The 21605-nt window shown below is 29.3% G+C and overlaps 1 protein-coding gene across 14 annotated transcripts in view; it reads right to left on the reverse strand.

Annotated features, from left to right (window-relative positions):
• Positions 1–7289: 7289 nt before the first annotated feature.
• Positions 7290–21605, reverse strand: part of LOC100204258 (uncharacterized) — a 73196-nt gene continuing 58880 nt past the window's right edge. For all 14 annotated transcript variants that reach the window (XM_065806127.1, XM_065806122.1, XM_065806129.1 and 11 more), the window contains 11 exons: positions 21242–21308; positions 20970–21023; positions 18955–19013; positions 17367–18869; positions 17144–17288; positions 16827–17065; positions 16532–16746; positions 16230–16453; positions 15966–16149; positions 12399–12747; positions 7290–12288 (listed from right to left, as the gene is read on the reverse strand). In XM_065806127.1, coding sequence (XP_065662199.1) covers positions 7561–12288; positions 12399–12747; positions 15966–16149; positions 16230–16453; positions 16532–16746; positions 16827–17065; positions 17144–17288; positions 17367–18869; positions 18955–19013; positions 20970–21023; positions 21242–21308 — 7767 coding nt within the window. In that variant the 3' untranslated portion in view covers positions 7290–7560. The remainder of the gene's footprint in view (positions 12289–12398; positions 12748–15965; positions 16150–16229; positions 16454–16531; positions 16747–16826; positions 17066–17143; positions 17289–17366; positions 18870–18954; positions 19014–20969; positions 21024–21241; positions 21309–21605) is intronic.

Consider the following 21605-nt stretch of genomic DNA (forward strand, 5'->3'; position numbering starts at 1 on the left):
CAACAAAATAATAAAATTTAATAAATTGTTTATACAATAAATACTTTTATTGGAAAACACGTTTATTTCAGTCTAATTTAAAAATTTAATGTATACTTTCAAAAAAGTGCAAGGGGATTTAAATTTATGGCCACGGCTATACATACATACATATATTTTCGTAAATATATATATATATATATATATATATATATATATATAGATAGATAGATATATATATATCTATGCAGTGCTCGAAGTGGAAAAAAATAAATAAAAATGTTGAAATCGAAAGAGCACATCGAACGGGAAGGAAAGTTTCTGATGGAAAAAAGATTAACAGAACAATCGTAGCAAAGTTTTTAAATTTTAAAGATAAGTCGGCAGTGTTGGACAACTTTATTAAACGAAAGCTATGGAACGAAAAGTTATATGTAAACGAAGATTACAGTGAACGAACGATTGAAGTAAGAAAAAGATTATTTAAAGAAGCAAACGAGTTAAAAGCAAAGGGTAAATTTGCCAAAGTAATCTATAATAAACTTATTACTCGTGATTTTTAAATTTTAAAATGAAATTCTTTTATTCAATTGCTATAAAAATATAAATGGATTCAAATTACCACAAAAAATTTGACTCAATGTCATGTAATTTATTTCAAACAAATGAATTAGTCATTGATATTGAGTCAGATCCAGATTTAAATTATTTTTATGAATCAGTTGCACTGCAAACTAAATGCTTGTATTTTTACAACAAAGAAATAAAAGAATTTCTAGAGCGGGATCATTTTAATGTTGTTCGTATTAATATTAGGAGTTTGAAAAAAAACTTTGAAAATTTATTTATTTTTATAGAAGAAAATCTAAATATTTTTAACTTAATTTGTTTAACTGAAACGTGGTGCGATTCTGATGATGTTAAACTCAACTCTAATCTCTGTCTTACAAATTTTAACATGATCCCGCTAGCGCGAAAAGCAAATAAACGCGGCGGTGGTGTACTTATTTATATAAAAGAAAACATGTGTTTCATTATTCGGCCTAAATGAGTATCTCTGACGACAATATTAAGGTTTTAACAATAGAAATTAAAACCGGTCATTCTAAAAATATACTTTTAAGTTGCTGTTATCGCCCGCCATCTGGTAAAACCGAAAGCTTCGCATCATTTTTGTGTAACGACATTTTAAAAAAAGGTTTAAAGGAAAAAAAGTTTCACTATTTAATAGGTGACGTAAATTTAAACTGTTTCGAATATCACACTAATAATTCCATTAATTAGCAGACCAACAAGAGTGACAGCTACGTCAGCTTCTATAATTGATAACATTATAACTACTGATATTTTCAATAAATTTCTTAAAATTGGTATTATAAAAAATGACATTTCTGACCATTATATCCGTGAAGTTTGAATAAACTTTTTTTGAAAACTTTTTACTTATTTTTTTATTTTTTTATTTTTTTTTACGTAATAATATTTTTTCCGTGTTATAACAATTTATTTATAATAATAATAATATTTTCTTCTCAATAAATATTGTCCCTAAATTACTACCACAACAAAAACAAATTTTTACCAAACGTTTTTTTAATGAAACAAGTTTGAAATCATTTAATGAACAGTTATCCTTAATTAGATGGACAAATATCGACTTTTAAAGAGACGCAAACATAGTCTACGACATATTCTACAAAACCTTTTTTGATATCTACGACGCAAATTTTCCAAAAAAAGAAATATGTAAATCTAATAAAAGTTTTAAGTCACCGTGGATAAATAAGGGAATAAGGAAGTCTTCTAATATAAAACAAAAACTGTATGTAAAATACTTAAAAAACAAAAACAGATGAAAGCAAAATTTTATACAAAAAATACGCTAAACAATTCGAAAGTCAAAAAAAAGCTGCAAAAAAAAATTATTTTTTAAATATGTTAAAAAAGCATAAGTTTAATTCAAAACGCACGTGGCAAATTTTAGCAGAAATTACAGGTAATCGCAAATTAAAATCGTGTTCTTTGCCTAAAAGTTTAAAAATTAATGGTAATAATGTTGATGACCCAAAAGAAATAGCTAGTGAGTTAAATAAATTTTTTGTATCTGTTGGCCCAAATTTATCTAAAAACATTCCAGACATGCTAAATCCTATAATTAATTGTGTTTTTCCACTTAAAACAAATTTAAATGCTTTATCATTTAAATTTGTTTATCATTTTCAGAATTTGAAAGTGCCTTTAAAATGCTAAAATCTAATAAAGCAGTAGGTCCAGACGACATCAGTGGAAACATAGTCATTAGTTCATATAACAACATAAAAGATATTTTATCTAAGGTTTTTAAATGTTCAATAAATCAGGGAATTTTTCCTGAACAACTGAAAGTAGCTAAAGTTACTCCTATATTCAAAGGAGGTGAACTAAAAAATGTAAATAATTATCGTCCAATCTCAGTTCTTTCTGTTTTTTCTAAAATATTTTAAAGAATTTTATTTAACAAAATATTTAATCATCTCTCTGTTAATAATATACTTTATAACAATCAGTATGGTTTTAAAAAGAATAACTCAACTGAACATGCAGTAATTCAACTCACTCGATGCATTACAAATTCCTTTGAAAAATCACAGTTTACTTTAGGCGTTTTTATAGACTTATCTAAAGCCTTTGATACCATTAATCATGTCATTCTCATAAAAAAACTGAAACAATATGCTATCACCGGTGAAGTCTTGACATTATTAAAAAACTACTTAAATAATCGTAAACAATTTGTTTACATTGATGAATCTACCCCTTCAAATGTTTTAGAAATAGCCTGTGGAGTTCCACAGGGTTTCATACTTGGACCACTATTATTTCTTATTTATATAAATGATCTATATAGAGCCTCTAACTTAATGACAATAATGTTTGCGGATGACACCAATCTTTTTCTATCCAACAAAAACATCAATCATTTGTTTCATGATATGAATATTGAACTGAAAAAAATTTCAGACTGGTTCAAATCAAATAAACTTTCGCTAAACATTGAAAAAAAACAAATATATTCTCTTTCATCCAGTTTCAAAAAAGCATATTCTACCATGCAAAATGCCTGTGCTTATTCTTGATAACATTCCTATAAAAAGAATCACGTACACAAATTTTTTAGGTATCATTATAGATGAAAATCTTTCGTGGAAGTACCATATCGATAACTTATGCCATAAAATATCCAAAAGTATTGGAATTCTTTATAAATCAAGAAGTATTTTAATGAGACATACTTTAATTAAGTTATATTACTCTTTAATACACTGTCATATTAGTTATGGCAATGTCGCGTGGGAGAGTACGCACAAAAGTAAGTTAAAACCTCTCCATTGTCAACAGAAGCATGTAGCACGTCTTATAAATTTAAAAGATCGTTTTACTCATGCAAAGCTTATTTTATTTAACATGAACATTCTTAATATTTATGAGGTTAATATTTTCAGCGTTCTTTGTTTTATTTTTAAATGTAAAATTAATTTATGTCCAGTTTCTTTTAGTGATTTATATTCATGTAAAGAAAAAAACAAATATATACTCCGAAATAATAATTTTATACGACAACCAAAATGTAAAACAAATATCGGCAAATCCTGCATTCTATTCCGTGGAGCATTTTTATGGAACAAAATAGTCTTAAAAAATTTTGATTTTACTCATGAATGGAGTTATCCAGTATTTAAAAAAAAACTAAAAGAAATAATTTTTAAAATTGATGACATATTTCTTTATTTTTGAATGCTTGGTTTTGATGGCTTCATAAGATAGCTTTATATTTTAGTTTTGAATATATTTGACCACTAACGATATTTATATTTTTGTCAAGTCAAGAGTTTTTATCTTGTAACTTTATTTTATTGTATTTAACATTCTAGCGGTTCTCGATGACAAAACCTAGTAGTCTTCTGCGAGTCTCCGCGTACTTTATATTAAAAAAATATATATAAAAAAATAAAATAATAAAAAAATAAACAACGGGATGGTATTCGGTAAATTAAAATACCACTCCGCCTAATCATTGTTATATATATGTTTATAAAAAGGTGGCAGGATGGTTTATAGTTTATAAAAAGGTGACGGGATGGCATCCTGCATAATTTTGAGCACTGTATGTATATATATATATATATATATATATATATATATATATATATATATATATATATATATATATATATATATATATATATATATATCTATATATATATATATATATATATAGGGTGTGTGTGTGTATATAAAGGCCTCGGCAGGAAGCGAGAGCTTTAGCCCACACTCACCTAATATGGTTTACGGGAGCAACTTACGACTCTCGCTAACGTATAACTTTTTCTCTAAAAAGTATAATTATCATTGTAATTTAGATATAAAACTAGCGCATTTTTATATATATATATATAAAAAAAAATTAAATACATAATTAATTGAATGCTTTTTAAAAGGCACGGTTGTTGCAAAAAAAAAAAAAAAAAAAAAAATCAAAATAGAGCCCCGATAGAAATGCAAATGCTTTTGATTAGATTGGACTAAGTGATAAATATAAAAATATCACTCTGGATTATATTGATAATATATAAAAATATATTTAACTGATAAAATATAAAATTATTACTCTAAATCATTGCATAACAATTCTTATTTTATGTAATAGATTATATATTCATTACATTAATATATATTTTCACTTTAAAGTGAAAATAAAATTTTATTGTGGAATTTTTAAATGTTGTAATAATTCTTAAAATGTTCTATTCTAATAATTCTATTACAATACGAAAATATAAAACATTTTTTACAAGCAGTTAAAACTTATATAGCTCTTTGTCAAATATTTATCAAATAGGTAATGTTGTTATTAACATCATTTGTTAAAAAAATTTTCTAACAACTTGTTAATAAATAGATGGATAGACGCTCTACTAAAAAATATTTTTACAGCGCAATAAATGACAATTGTCATTTATATATTCTTGTAACATTAACGTTACAAATTGTAAACTTGTAACAAGTTCGAAACCAAATTTTGTATTTAATACAAATCAACTTTTTTAATGAATGCTCGTGCAAAAACCAAAAGCTCTCGTAAGAAGCTGTTTAGAGGAGCAGCTCGCATAGCTTTCCATTTCGTTTTAGGAGAGCTTTTCTCCGCTCTCGCACTCGTTTACCCCCGCCAAGACCTATATATATATATATATATATATATATATATATATATATATATATATATATATATATATATATATATATGTATATATATATATATATATATATATATATATATATATATATATATATATATATATATATATATGTATATATATATATATATATGTATATATATATAATATATATGTATGTGTGTCTTATTTACGTCTTAAAAACGAAACGAACTATATTACCACAGCAAACAGTTCAGGAGTCATAGCATGCCATGACATGAGCAATCAGCTGACAGCACACAGGCAGAGTTTCGTTGACAAGTGCCATTTTGCAGCGAACAAAACAAGTGCAACTTTTTGGTTTGTTTCATTTTCTTAAGTCTGGTCCGTGTCAACGTCACGGAAGTTTTTTAATAATTAAAGGAAGTATCCAGAAGCATCGAAAAGAAGCATCTAGAATCTTCCAGAACAGGTTCATTTTACTATATAAGAGACATGTAAATCGACATGTAATTCAGTCAGTATATGGAAGTCAATCAATACAAGAAGAAAAATACAACAAGTGTTTCATTACATCAATACAGTCCACATCCAACCAAGACATTGTGTTCCACAGAGCATTATTGTATCATCACAAGGTAAATGTAACACGGTAAGCCTTGAGAAGCGTGATTATTTATTTTTATGACTTTAAGTGCAAAAATGGCTCCCGACAGTCTTAGATCGGAACTAATAAAGAAAACTATTGGCGATTACGTAAGCGGAATGTCACAAAAAAGTATTTGTGATAAATATCGCGTGAAAAAATGGACCGTATCAAGACTATGTTCCAAATATCGTTCTACGGGGAAGTTGGCAGCAGACTAAGGTGGAAGACCGCGTTCCACCACCTCTAGAGAGAATTTTATGATCGTCAGATCCGTCAAGAAGGATCCCTGGATATTATCAGTCGAGATACAAAAGCAATTAGAACTGCCTGTATCGGACCGAACAATCAGATGACGTGCTGTTGAAGCCGGATTGTTTTCTCGACGCCCTGCAAAGAAACCGCTGATTTCACTAAAAAACCAGAAGAAAAGACTTCTGTTTGCTACATCTCATATTGACTGGAATGTGCAGAAATGGAGAACTGCCCTGTTCAGTGATGAATCGAAGTTCAACATCATTGGGAGCGATGGCATTTGCCGTGTACGTCGACCGGCCGGAAAACGCCTCGATTCACGTTACAGCCATAAGACCGTGAAGCACGGTGGAGGCAATGTAATGGTCTGGGGGTGTTTTTCTGCTAACGGTCTAGGTCCAATACATCGAAACGATGGAATAATGGACCATTTCATGTATAAAAATATCCTGAAAGATGTTATGTTACCTCATGCTGAATGGAATATGCCAATAAAATGGGTTTTTCAGCAAGACAACGATCCGAAACAGACTGCAAAAGTAGTCAAGCGGTGGTTTCAAGACAACCACCTATCGGTGATGGATTGGCCGCCTCAATCTCCGGATCTCAACCCTATCGAGAACCTGTGGGAGATCGTCAACCGCAGAATTAATCGTGAAGGTGTTCGTAATAAGAATCAACTGTTTGAACAAATCCAAAAGGCCTGGGCAGCGATTCCACAAAGTTTCATTGATCACCGATCGAATCTATGCCTCGAAGATGCAAGGCTGTTATCGACAACAAAAGATTCGCCACGAAATATTGATAGCGAAATACAGCTTGGTCAACTTTTTGTCGAGTTGCACTTGTTTTGTCCAGAAGGAAATCAACTTTTTTTAATACTTTTGATTAATTTTTTAATTTTCGTGTACAAATAATGAACTTTGTGATGAATAAAATTTGAAGAACTTTGTCTCTAAACAACAGTTACATAGTTATTTCTCTAAATTGAAAAAATGCAGCACTTTTATATAAAGAAACTAAATTAGCATTATTTGGTTGCACTCGTTTTGTCCGATACTGTATGTATGTATGTATGTATGTATGTATGTATGTATGTATGTATGTATGTATGTATGTATGTATGTATGTGTATATACATATATATGTGTGTGTGTGTGTGTGCGTGCGTAGGAAAAACTATTAGATTCAAAGAAATAAACAAATTCAAAATCTGACATTAAATTCATTTATATTTTTAACGCCATTGTGAAGCAGTAGGAGACTATAAAATAAAAAGTGATTTGGTAAACAAAATTTCATTATACAATTTAAAAATGATTTTAGAAACAAACAACTTCTAAATATAGTTTGACTACAGGTTGTATTCGCAATTTCTGAAAGAAAAAATATTAACACGAATAATTATCATTTGGATTATAACGCAGGATAATTTTTGGATGCAAAAATGTTTAATAAGATGATCGATAAGCATTTATACTTTAACTAAGGGCGCAAACGGTAAGTTTTCTTATTTTGTGAAACTTTAAAATGCCTTTTTACTTCCATACTCGGAAAGTAATCTGTCACATGATTACTATATGGTCTCTCATCGTAAGAAGTGCCTTCAAAATAAGAGCTCTGATTTAGTCTATAATTACGTTTATCCTGCGATAAGTGGGGGACGATCTTTCCATTAAAGTTTTTTTTATTAAATAAATTCTTTTCGTTGTAATCTTTTTGAAATGTTTCAGAACCCGGTGATTCATATCTATAGGGCTTGACAACGCCTAAATTCCTATGGTCTATTAAAAACTGTTTTCTATTGCACGTGTCGTCAAAATCAAAATTGAATTTCGAACCAAGACTGTTTAAATGCGTTGAGTCTTTTCGATAACTTAAAGGAAAACTTCTTACATCGTTTGGTTTATAAACCGACCTGTTTGCAGCTAAAATTTCAGAAAGATTATCTGTAGATAAACGTGAACCAAGTCGGGAAAAAACATCTATCTTTTTTTCATTCGAAGACGCGGACAAACTAAATAAATTTTCGCTTCGAACATTACTTTCGTCATTTTTATCATTATAGTTCTGAATACAATTTTTCTTCATTTCCACCGGTTTTGGATCATCGCTTTTAACTGACATTCTGATTTTTTTGGGCGATGAATTTTCTAAATAATTTTTGTTTGAAGATTTTAATTGACTTGAGTTAATTTTGATTACAGCTTTTGGATTACTCGATCTTGGCATTTTTGCACGTTTGACTTTTCTTGCGTAGCTTAATTGCTTGTCTTTATTTGATAGAGATTCTTTTTTAGATGTAAAATCTAAATCATTATCTTTTATATCTTCAATTAAGACTCGACATTCAAATGTTGAATTATTAAATTTTGTTTTTGAAAGGTTATCGGTAATGTTTATTGAAGTTTTTTCATGCTCTAAACTCGAAGAACATTTAAAACGTTTTTTTGAAGGACTGGTAACATAGTTTTCTTCTTTCTGCACAACACCAAACCGCTGAATTCTTTTTTGAATTGCATCATCATTACTTTGAAATGTGTCATTTTTAGTTTGAATTGCTTCATTGTTAATTTGAATAGTATTACTGTTCGGTAATTTACTTTGTGCCTGATGCAAAACTTTACTTTCATCACAAGTTAAAGAAATGGGCTCGTTAAAGGTCGGAGATTGAATTAGTAGTGTTTGATTATGAACAAAATTAGAGATAATATTTTCTGATAAGCTCAAGTCAGATGGAGTAATCTTTAATTTTTTATCTTTTGGTTGTTCATATTCGCAATTGGTATTAGAATACAACTTATTTTCTTCTGGAAACTCATGTAACTCATTAAAATTGTACATTTTTACAGGTTCAGATGATAAATCTTGTATGGGAGATTGAACATTTGTGCTTTCAGAGGTTGAATCACTTTTTATACTATTGCTAAATGTACGAATTAAAAAACCTTTAACATAGTTCACCATATACTCTTTGTTTTCGTAATTATTAGACAAACTTATTTGTCGAACACAATCTTCAAACACGTTCTTTACGGCTAAGTCTTGAAGCGTAGCATTCATAATTTCGTTAATGTTTATAGCTGAGTCAATATCTTGCTTTTCATAATTTTGGATTCCAATATCAGTTTGAATATTAGTTGTTATGCTTTGATGGTTTTCAATAGATTGTGGCGATATATATCTTTGATGGTTTTCAATAGGTTGTGGGGATATATAAGCTACTTTTCTTTTTGATGTTGTTGGCAATACCTGCTGAGTTTCGTGAATATAATTTAAATACTTGCTCTCTCTAACCTTTTCGACAGCTCTCCAGCTTAATAAGCGAGGATCATCAAAGCATTTACTTCGAATTCCGTCTTGAAATTTGGTAATAGACATATAATTATCGAAGCTACCTTCAGACAGTAATGGAGGTTTTGAAGGAGTTGGTTTAGACACTGTTGGTTCTTTGGTTATATCACACAAGAACTCTTGATTTTGAAAACCTAATCTTGGTTGACACAAAAATTTGTCATTATATCCCAAAAATGTGCTACTAGATGAAAAAAAACCTTCACTTTGAGTTAACCCACGATTTGGTATTAATGGATATTTGCCGATTGGTTCATTAATGAGAATTGGACTTTTAATATCTTCACATATGTCCATCGGAGTAGAGTGATGGTCATCAATTGCATCATGTGGAAAATGGTCAGCTTCAGATGAAACTGGAAGTTTAGTCAATTCAACTGCACCATCTAGTTGTTGAAAATCTTCTGAAACTTGGGTTTGAATTGAAAAACCTGTATCTTTTCTTAATGTTCCATGGTCATTTTCAGTGTTTTCATTTTTTGTAAGATTCAGATCACCCAAAACAACTGAAGGATTATTTGATCTTAAACGAGGGTCAGATACCAAATTATATGAACTGCAAAGCTCATGTTTAGAATACACAACAAGAGTTTCTATCTCTAGAGGAACTAACTTCCATTCAATTGATTTAGACAAAGTACTGTTTTTTCTTAACAAATCATCTTCAGCAAAAAAACGCCTTTTTTTCTCTCGCTCTAGAACACGTTTACATATTTCTATGCAATAAGCTCCATCAGAATGTTGGTGAGGCAAGTTATAATAAGATTCAGAAGGTTTATTTCTGCGGAAACATTGTGTTCCATCAGATATATCAACTACATTCTGTTGAGCATCACATTCTTTGCTGTTGTTACTACTATTAGTACGTAATTGTGAAGCACACTGCTTTGATTTTTCCGTAATATTAACATTTGAATCTATTTCTAAAGGACTATTAGATTCATTTGAATATGTTGGAGACCCTATATCAATAACACTTTTACTTTTAGATACTATTTTATCGACAAGCTTATCACCAAGTGTTTCAATTACAGCTCCAATTATCCTCTCTTGTATTGCAGAATCTTCTTTTAATTGTTCCTTCAGTATTTTTTTAATTATAATATCAGCACTATATTCAGTTGATTTTTTAATGCTTTCTTGATTTCCTGTATCAGAGTTCTTATAATTTTTTCTCTTTTTCTGTTTTTTCTTTGGTTTATTGGATTCGATTATTGGAACATCATCTGTAACTTTTCTTATATAAGGTTCTTGAATGTTAGCCTTATCAATGTTTTCTTGGTTTTTTGTATCAGAGTTCTTGTATTTCTTTTTATTTTTTGGTTTATTAGATTTAATTATGGGAACATCCTCTGTAACTTTTCTTATGTAAAGTTCTTGATTATCAATGTTATCATAACTACTTTTTACATTTTCTACTTGAGTGCTTAAAGAAGAAATATGTTTTTGATGATTCTTTTTAAGTTTAATACTTTCAAACTTTCTTTTTAACTCAGAGCTAATAAGTTCATTTTCAGAAACCAAAATAGTATTTTTGTCCGAATGCTGCTTTTCGTCGTTTTTTGAATTGCCTGCAGTGCTTTGTGTTTTATGCAATTTCACATTTGCAGATTTATGTTCTGAAAAGTTATTATTATTATGAGAAATTTTAGCAGCTAATTTATTCAATTCTACATCTGAGATCCCCTCAAGCAAATCCATTTTACAATCTTTTTCAAATATAAAAACTCCATTTTGATTAGATTCTTTAAATTCCACTGCAAGTTTGTTTAGAGTAGGTTCATTATTCAAAGTTTTGGTCATCTTAGGTTCATTCGCCTTAAGATGCAATGTGGATATGTTCAATGCAACCTCATTTAATGAATTTTCATTATTTGAAGGCTCATCCATAACAGACACATTACCTTCAAGTTCATTTATTGCAGAATTATTATTTAAAGATAAACTAATTAAAGGTTCATTTATTGCTAATTTATCTAATACAGGTGTACTCAAAACATTTAATGTATGTAGTTCAGTGTTATAACAACATTGACTTTTCTTAAAACAATCATTTATTGCAGGTTCATTAATTACAGATTTACATATTGCTGACATATTAACAGCATTTTCATTTATTGCAGGCACATTAAATACAGGTATTTTAGATTTACTCAATGATACTTCATTAGACAAAGTTTCATTATTTTTAGGCCTATCCATAAGAGACATATTAGGTGCAAGCTCATTTATTAAAGGTAAATTAACAGCAGGTTCATTTATTGTAGCTTTACCTGGTAAAGGTGTATGCAAAACATTTAAAATATATGGCTCAGCATTATAGCAACTTTGAATTTTCTTAATATTTTCATTTATTCCAGGTTCATTTAATGCAGAATTACATATTAATGACATACTAACTGCAGGTTCATTTATTGGAGGCACATTACCTGCAGGTCCGTTTATTGCAGATTTATCTGGTACAAGTGTATTTAAAACATTTGAGGAACACAGTCGAGAATCAAAATTACATTGAGTTTTTCTATTTTTTTCTAAAGATTCTTTTATGATCACAGTTTTCTCTAAATCAGACGGAGGTTTGACTGAAATATCAGGATTATTGTAAACTTGTAAACTATCTAAGTAATTAGAAAAACAACGATTATCTGAATTTATAATAGGAGTATCAACAACGTTCTTTACTATACTTTGAATATGGGTTACATTCTTGGTTTTATTTTCTTTTAAGTGATCAGTTTGTTTAAATGTTACATCTGAGGTATTAAATATGCATTTGAGGGTGTCATTGCAATTTTGAACAGTAAATAGAAGGCCTCTACTTTTAGCATCATCAACAAGAGCTTTCCAGTCTTCATCAATCTATATATAACAAAAAAAATGTTTTTAAATTTATGAATAAAATTTAGATTTTTTATTAACCAAGATAACATATTTTCATTAAACCAAAAATTTTAATATTTAAAAATAACCTCAATTGAATTACAGTTTGCTAATATGATCAAAACATCTTTTGCTCTTGTTAAAGCTACATTCATTCTTTGTGGATTACTCAAAAAACCAATACTTTCTTGGTGATTTGAAGCTCTCACACAAGAAAATATCACAATTCGTTTTTCTCTACCCTGAAATCCGTCAATAGTATCTACTTCTATACCTTCAAATTGTACTAGCTTTTTGATTAAGTCTTGTTTTATTAAACTTGCTTGATATCTATATGGAGTAATCACAGCTATTTCATTAACATTAGCATTTTTTTCTGTAACAATTTTTTCACATATTGCAATGATGTGTTCACGTTCTACAGGATTATGTATTCCTCTAAAAACATAAGACAAATCTAAAGATTTATTTAATTAGGTTTTACTTAATTTAAAGATTTAATTTTAAAAATAAACCTAATAATACAAAAAACAGTAGAAAATAACATGTATGCTACTGTACATATACACACACATATACACATTTAAATATATATACAGTATGTACTGTATATATATATATATATATATATATATATATATATATATATATATATATATATATATATATATATATGTATGTATGTATGTATGTATGTATGTATATATATATATATATATATATATATATATATATTGTCAGGTCAGGTTATCCGGTTACTGGTAACATGTAACCCAGTATAATCTGCTTCATGCCCTGCTGCCTTGTAGGATACACCTTTTTAGGCTAAGACTAGGAGATGCCAACTCCAACTTAAAACACCCCCTGCCTTGGAGCTCTTGGTTGAGTAAAGGCTAGAGATGGTGTCTTGATAAAAATACTTATCTTGGGCAGATGTTAAATGCATCTGGCTACTGTATTGCAGAAGGCCTCCTAGGCAAAGACTTAGGGGGTAAACAGATTCTATCAGTTGACCAGCCTCGCACCCCTTCTTCATCTATTAGGCTGGCGCATATGTATTTTTAATACATTGTTTCCAGTTTAGGATGTTGAATGTTGGATCTTCTTGACTCAATGCATGGGTTTTACTTGTGTCTCTATTTTTATGACTAGGCAACTCATTTTATTATATCCTAATGAAGGTACAGCTCTATAACTCAGTTTTATGGTTTTGAGGCCGGCTGGTAGTCAGGTTTCCCGAACTCTGTGGTAGCTCTCACAGAGGCTGATTCCATTAACAACAGAAAAATATCAGAGTATTAACAGTGCCATGTTGCGCATATATGGTGTCCCTGTTTGTACTTTTGGTGTGCATTGCCGAGGCCACATTTGGAGCCCTTTGTTACGGCTTAGGATTTATTAATAGTAATGAGGCAATTGCTTGGGCTATTAAACAGTGTACTAAGTACTATCTATGCTTTGAGTCAAGCTCTTTAACAAATTTAAAAATGAATAAAGTACCAAATACTATAAAACACAAAAAACCATTGTCATCACCAAGTTCTCTAAACCTATCATTCACTAATATTTGTGGTCTTCGAAGTAAATTAACTTCTATTGAGTCTTATCTCTTGCAAAGTTCACCAGACCTACTTGTTCTTTGTGAGACTAATTTGAGTTCTGTCTCATCTTGTAATCTTAGTGTTGATGGTTATCTTCATTTAATTCATAAAGACTCCAATAGTCACATGCTTGGCCTGGGCATTTATATTCGTAAGAACTTACCCATTTGTCAGGAAACTAGGTTTAAATCCACAGACTATTCATTTATGTGCTTCCGTTTAGTACTTCTTCACTCTATCACCTTTCTCTTTGTTTGATATCGCTCTCCTTCATCTCAAGACTGCACACTTTTTGATGTTATTTCTGATCATATTGACCAAGCCCTCTCTTCATTCATCAGCCAATATTGTTGTTGTTGGTGACTTTAATGCTCATCACACTGAATGGCTTGGCTCTAGTGTCAGTGACTCTGCAAGCATTAAATATCACAACTTTTGCCTTTCTCAATCCCTAACTCAAATAGTTAACATTTGTATCACTCCAGCTTCTGTATCTAAAGTGATTTCCTGATTAGACTTTTCTACATCTTGGGGCCCAGAAAACATACTTGTTATAGTCTTGCAGAAGTGTTATCCGGAGCTGTCGTCTATACTTTCAAAACTATTCAACAAGTGCTTATCAGAGTCTTGTTTTCCAGCCTGCTGGAAAGCGGCATCTGTTATCCCTATTTTCAAAAAATCTAGAGAGCGATCTGATTCGTCTAACTACCGTCCCATTAGTCTTCTTCCTATCATAAGCAAGGTTTTTGAATCTTTAACAAACACTTAATCTCTCATTTTGAATCTAATAACTTACTTTCTAATCATCAATATGGGTTTTGATCTTCTCGTTTTAAAGGTATTTGCTAACAGTAATATTCAATAGGTTTTATCATGCATTAGATAGATGTGGAGTGGTTAAAACTATTACTCTTGACATTTCCAAAGCTTTTGATAAAGTTGGCATGCTGGTCTTCTCTATAAGCTTTCTTCTTACGGTGTATCTGGTAACATCTTTAAGACTATTGAATCCTTCCTTTCCAATCGTAGTATAAAAGTTGTCCTCGATGCACAGCACTCTTCTTATTTGGTAACTTCAGGTTCCTTAAGGTTCTATCCTTTGCCCTTTACTTTTTTTAATTTACATTAACGATCTTCCAGATATTCTCACATCTAAGGTAGCATCGTTCGCTGATGATACTACCATTTATTCTTGTCATGATTAGAAGCTTTCTGATTGCTTGGAGGGGGCATTTGAGCTTGAAAAGGACCTCACTTCTGCTACAGCATGGGGCTCACAGTGGCTGGTGAACTTTAATTCAGATAAAACTCAATTTTTTTAAGCTAATCGTTATCACAATAATTTACATCTTCCTATATTTATGAACGGTAATGTACTCGATGAGTCATCTACCTTTCATTTTCTTGGATTAACTCTTACTGCGATCTTCCTTGGAAACCATATATCAAATTCGTAACAAAATTAGCATCTGCAAAGGATGCACCTCTTTATTGAGCTCGACAGTTTCTTACTGCCAATTCTTTTTTCTATCTCTATAAATCTCAAATCCAGCCTTGTATGGAATACTGTTGCCATATCTGGGACGGATCTTCTAATGATGCCCTTTCTATTTCAGACAAGGTGCAAAAACTAGTTTTTTTCTTTGAACATCAGCTCTTTGGAATTCGCATCTCTCATCTTGCTTTCCAGATTCACATAATTTGCAATCCTTTAAGTTGTTCATCAATCGTTATCTTGCTCTACAATCTTCATCTTTTCTCTTCCAGTAACTTCCAACTCTAATTAGTGGTTGCTTGCAGTCTTGTTGGAAGCGAAGGTGTTTAAAAAAAACAAAAAAACATAAAAAGGTTGTGCTATTAGACATCTGAAAAATAGACCAATAGAAGTCACCTTCAAAAAAAGTTTATAACTTTATTTTTTACTAAAACGTAATAATTTTTTTTTGCCGCAATTAGTTGTAACAGGCTGAGTGTTCACTTTTTAAAACTCAAAAATAAAAAAATAAAAAAAAGGTAATATACAGCATAGAAAGCATATAAAGCAAAATTTCTTACCCCATTCGAGTTTTATCTTCTCTACTTTCATCTAAGTTAATAAACACATAGGGTTTTAAATCAGACTTTTTCTTTATTAGTGCTTCATTAGACTTTAGCTCATTGTTATAAAACCTTTTGTTTGGGAACCAACAAATATCAGGTGCCATGCGATATTGATAGTTAAGTAAAATCGCTGGATGCACTGTAAAATAATCATTTCCAAATTATTTACAATAAAAAAGTTGCCTCTTAGAATATTAAAACAAGTACAAACCAAATCACCTCCTGTTTCACTGTTAATCATAATGCCTTTATACAATCTTTCAAATAATGATTGACCCAAATTAAATCTACCAGCTCTTTGTGAAATAACAGTTGCTGGTAATTGTGCAGGATCACCAACAAGAACAAGTTTGGAAGAACCATATTGAAGTGGTATGAGTGCATCTGGTTCTGTACACTGTCCAGCTTCATCAATAATAACACAACGAAAGGGAATTTCCCGGCTGTAAAATAAAAAAATAAAAAAATGTTGAATATATGTTAAAAATGTTAAATAATTTAAATTAATAAATAAAATTAACCTTCTTCTAAAAGTATCAACCATAGGCTTGGATCCAGCTGCACTTAATGTTGAACATATTATATCTGCTCGCAATAACAAACTGCGCTGCAAATTATGTTCTTCTTCACTATAGTCACCTTGATGATCTCTTTTTTCTGATAAACTGTTTCGCTTAAAGTTAAGCTCATCTAATAATTTTTGCATTCGAGAGCGCTCTTCAGTTTTGATCATGTACTAAATTTATTTTATTCATTTACAAAATAAAAGTTTACACTAAACAAAAATATTCTTTATTCAACTTTGCAATAAAATACCTGTTCACTTTCATTTTGATTATTTGACATCCTTAGTTTCTGACATTCAATGTCCATAACTTGTAGTCTGGACCTCAACAAATTTATTTGCTCTATAATTTTTGATTTATTATGTGATAACTTATAGTTCTTAAGTTCACGTTCTAATAAATATTCTAAAGAGTACTGTACTATTTCAGATGAAACCTGTGTCTTCTGACCAACTCGAACTATATTAAAATCACCACAATTTCCATGTTCTAAACCACAAGAAAAAGTTACAGTCTTGATTTCCTAAGTTCAACACTTGGTAAAAATCCAAAGAAAAAAAAACTTACTTATAGCATGACTATCATTATCATCTCTATATGGTGGACTCTGTACTAAGCGTCTAACTATTTCATCCACAGCAGCATTTGATGGAGCACAGAACAAGATACGTTGAGACTTTTGATTTGATGATTCTCTTGACTTGTAAAACTCCTTTTTTTAATCAAACAGCAAAATATAATGTAATTTTTTAAACTTTATAAATTAGGCAAAAAATTATATAATTAATACCTGCATTAAGTGAGTTATAATTGTCTTTATAGTATATGACTTCCCAGTTCCTGGTGGACCCTGTAATAGTACAATTCTAGGAATAACATAATCTACTTGACAAACAGCATGCGAAACAGTAGAAAGTGCATGGAGTTGCATTAAATTCAATTTAGAAAGTCTTTTAAATTTATCCTTTGGAAGAAGTTCTTCATTACAGTTATATGTTTTCATTCTAAATGGCTTTAATATATCTGCTGCAAGCAAAGAGTTTTTAAACACAGTTAAAGCATTAAACTGTCTTATAACAGTTCTTAGTGATGCAAATTTCTTGATGCTAACAATTTTGCATGTTTTACTATTAGACATTTCTGCTAACTTTATATTTAAAACATAAGTTGGCACAAAACTATTTTTGTATCTTTTGTTCTTAACAGCTTTTTCAACTATACCAAACACTGATTGATTCTCATTAATAAAATGAAGCAAGACTAAATCATCTTCACTAGGACAGTCTAGATAAATCTCTTTACATTCATACTCACATTTAATGTGAAAACTTGTATCTATTGTTTTATGTTCATTAATTTCTGTAATTTTATAAATTTTAGAGGAATATAATTTTTCTTTCCATTCTTTACTAACAAGGCTCTGCGCTTCACAGAGTATTAAGTTGCAAAATGTACTGTAATATTCATCGTAAGTATCAAAATTAATACCAACATTCTTTAAACATTTAGTTGCTTCGACAGGTTCTTTTTGATTTTCAAACCATTCTACTTTCCATTTAAATATTAATTTATGAAAGCAGGAAATTGAAAGTAATTTGCTGTTGAGATTTGGTAACTTTAGAGGTTTACTTTTGGTAGTTAATTCTTGCTCAATTTTTTCTCTTCGCAATGTATTCGACCGTTGCATTAAAGTTGAACCAGATGATTTTGGAGCTATCTTTTTAACCAGCAGAGGTTCATTAAAATTAGAAGATATATCAAAACATTTATCAACAAAATTACTCATATCTTTCTCAGTTTCAAAATTTGTCAAAACATGGTTTTCTGTTTGGTTGACTAAAATTCTATTTTTATTCAAGTCTTTTTCTAAATTCTTGTTTGTTTCAATATTACTGCTTTTATATTTTATACTTTGATGAATTTTCATAGATTCAGAGTTTTCTAAATCAGTTATATTTAATAAAGTTGAATCGTTAGATTTAGGTACTAAACCTATGTTAGAAATTCTTTGATTTGATTCTGAGAGAGAAGATTCTGATGTTTCAAAGATATTAGGAACATTACTTTGAGGTACAGAAGGTGTTACCACTTTGTATTTTATTGGTAAAAAAGATTCATCAGGTTTTATAGTTTTATTTTTCAAACCTTCAAACTTTATCCCAGAAGCCAAGGTGTTATAGCTATAAACAATAGGAACTGAGGCAACAGAATTAAAATTGTTGATAGCATGAATATCAAGGTCAACATCTTCTTCATCACTAATAAGGATAGGACTGTGTGAACCAAGTCTCCTCTTTAAAAGAAAAAGAAAAATATTAAAGTAAAAAAAATAACAAAATAACTTAATAATAATCAAATAAATTAATAAGTATATTTACCATATCTATTGGAGAAGACTTTGTTATTGAGAGGCATTCTGTGTCAAGTTCTAAAATACCTAAGAAATTTAATTGCTACCATTAAATATATGTATATACATATATCAGGCTTGAACATAAGTGCTCAAGCGCTATTGCAGACCACCTAAATGATTTTATTTTTTAGATGTTTAAGTGATTTTTAAACATTTTAGAAATGCGCCTAAAAAAGAAAAGCTAGCTAAACTTAAACTAGGAAGAAAATTAAAAAAAAAAATAATCGAAAAAAGAAAACAATTCCTTACAAAAAAGAAAATATATAAGCACTAAAATAAAACTCGAAAACCTCGAAGTGAAAATTACTTTTTGTTACATTTATAATTGCATTTAAAATACATTACTTAAAAATCTATCTTTTGAAACGTTTTATTAAAGTTAAAAAAAAAAAGTTTTAAACAATTCTTAGTAAAAAAAAATAAAATAAATAAAACAATTAAACCATTGCATTACAACAGAAGATTTAATTAAACTTTTTCATAATTTAAAGTAACTAAAAAATTATCTTTTAATATAAATAATTTTAGTGATTGTTTATTTTAAACAATCACTAAAATTATTTTTTTATTTTATTTAAAGCCTTTGCATAAAATAAAAACTTAAGAAAAGATCATCGATTGAAAGTTATTCATAACGCCACAATTTTTTTATAGCATTCAAATTGCTAAAAATATCAAAACCGCCATGGTCAAATTGTAAAGAAAATATATTATAAGTATGGTCAGTTACAGCATGAAATCGCACGCCATTCCTGTACAAGCCCTCTCCTCATAAGCAAGAACTTCCGAGTTTGATCCTCACCACGTCCCTGGTAATACTGCACTCAACTTGTTTCTCCGTGCAGCAGCCTTGTTTGTTGAAGTTTGTGTTTCGGAGTTATAGAGTTGAGAGTGTAACTACAAAAAAAAAGAAAAAAAAGTAGCCTCCTCAACTTTAGTGGCTTTCTCAGCCTTAAGGAGGTTTCTAAAAATTTCTTTTTTGGATTGACCAGGGAGCCTCCAAGATCTAAACCCTATAGAAAATGTATAGGAGTTATTAAAGAATAAAATTTTGCTAGAAAAGGTCATAAATAGGACCCAATTAATTGAAAAAGTTATTTGGCATAAGGTAAATTTGAAAGAAAAGATTTTAAATTGCATTCATAGCATGCCAAATCGTCTTTGTGCAGTTATAAAAAATAAAGGAGGATCAACAAAATATTAAAAATTCATGTTAATAAACATATTCTTATTGTTATTTCATGCATCTTATGTTAGAAAATAGTTCTACTTTATTTTATATTAAGTTTTTAATTTTTTAATTTTATTTTTATATTAAGTTATTAAGTTTTTATCAGTATTTTTTAAAAACAAAAGTTTTACCACACACAGATATACAGAGAGAGAGAGAGAGAGAGAGAGAGAGAGAGAGAGAGAGAGAGAGAGAGAGAGAGAGAGACACAGGGTGTTAACCAGGACAAAATTTGATACAGAGTTTTGACGAAATTGGGAGTTTGTCAAAATATTTCCTGATCTCCCCTGCCCCCTGAGTTTAAAATCCGTAATAAAACTTTACTAAAATTTCAAAAGACTTCATCTCACACAACATACTTAAAACTTTGGTTGATTTTAAGTAAAATAGTTCAATGAAATGCCTTGGAAGATTGGTCCAACAAAGCACTTAAAGCAATTTTTGAACGATTTTTGATAAAAATTCCTAATGAGATGCGTATAAAGTTCATTCAATCAATACAGAAACAAGTCTTTGTTGCTGTAGACTTGCATTTTTTCTCTACAATTTTGCGTAATAAACATAATCTTTATGTTTCATCTTTTCAGAACTTTTTATTTTATAAAATAAATACAAATAAATTATTTGTATTTATTTTTATTGAAAAAGATGAAACTAAAAAATGACTATTATGTCTTAAACACATCCACATTCTTTTAAAGTTTCTATGTAAACATACTTTTAATAAAAGCAATTCTAATAACAAATACCTGTTTTATCATCATAATCATCCTCAATTTTTATGATTTGTTCTTCATTTAAAGCTATAAATAATTAAAAAATCATTATCAAATGACTTTTAAAGATATTACCAACAATTAGTTGATGTTAAATGCAACAATAAAAACACAGCTTTAAAAAAAGTAAAATGAAAAGTAAATAAATTAAAGTAAGAGAGTATAATATTATAATTTAGATAAAAAACAACATAAAATAAACCTACTTTATAGAAAGTTATCTAAAAATAATAAAACAAAAATACCTTCAGAAACAAAAATATCTAAATCATTATTTTCTGTTAGTGGCTCTGGTTTGATTTTGGTAGAATTCTAAAAATTAAAAAATAACTATTAACAAAATGATTTCACAGAACTATTTTGAAACAAAACTTTTTAATGAAACATTTGTAATGCTTTATAATAAAGACTCAAAAACACAAAATTTTACAATTTTTATAAAAACTCATAATTTACAAAACTTAGTAACCACTTTAAGTTAGTAACAAATTTAAGTTTCTAATTATTTAAGCTTTTATCATTTGAATAATTAAAATATATGGAGTTTGATCAATTTGGTTTGAATATACTAAATTGTTAAAAATTAACTTGATAACATGTTTTGAAACT

The sequence above is a fragment of the Hydra vulgaris genome, chromosome 09 (assembly GCF_038396675.1).
Source record: "Hydra vulgaris chromosome 09, alternate assembly HydraT2T_AEP".
Classification (NCBI taxonomy): Eukaryota; Metazoa; Cnidaria; class Hydrozoa; order Anthoathecata; family Hydridae; genus Hydra; species Hydra vulgaris.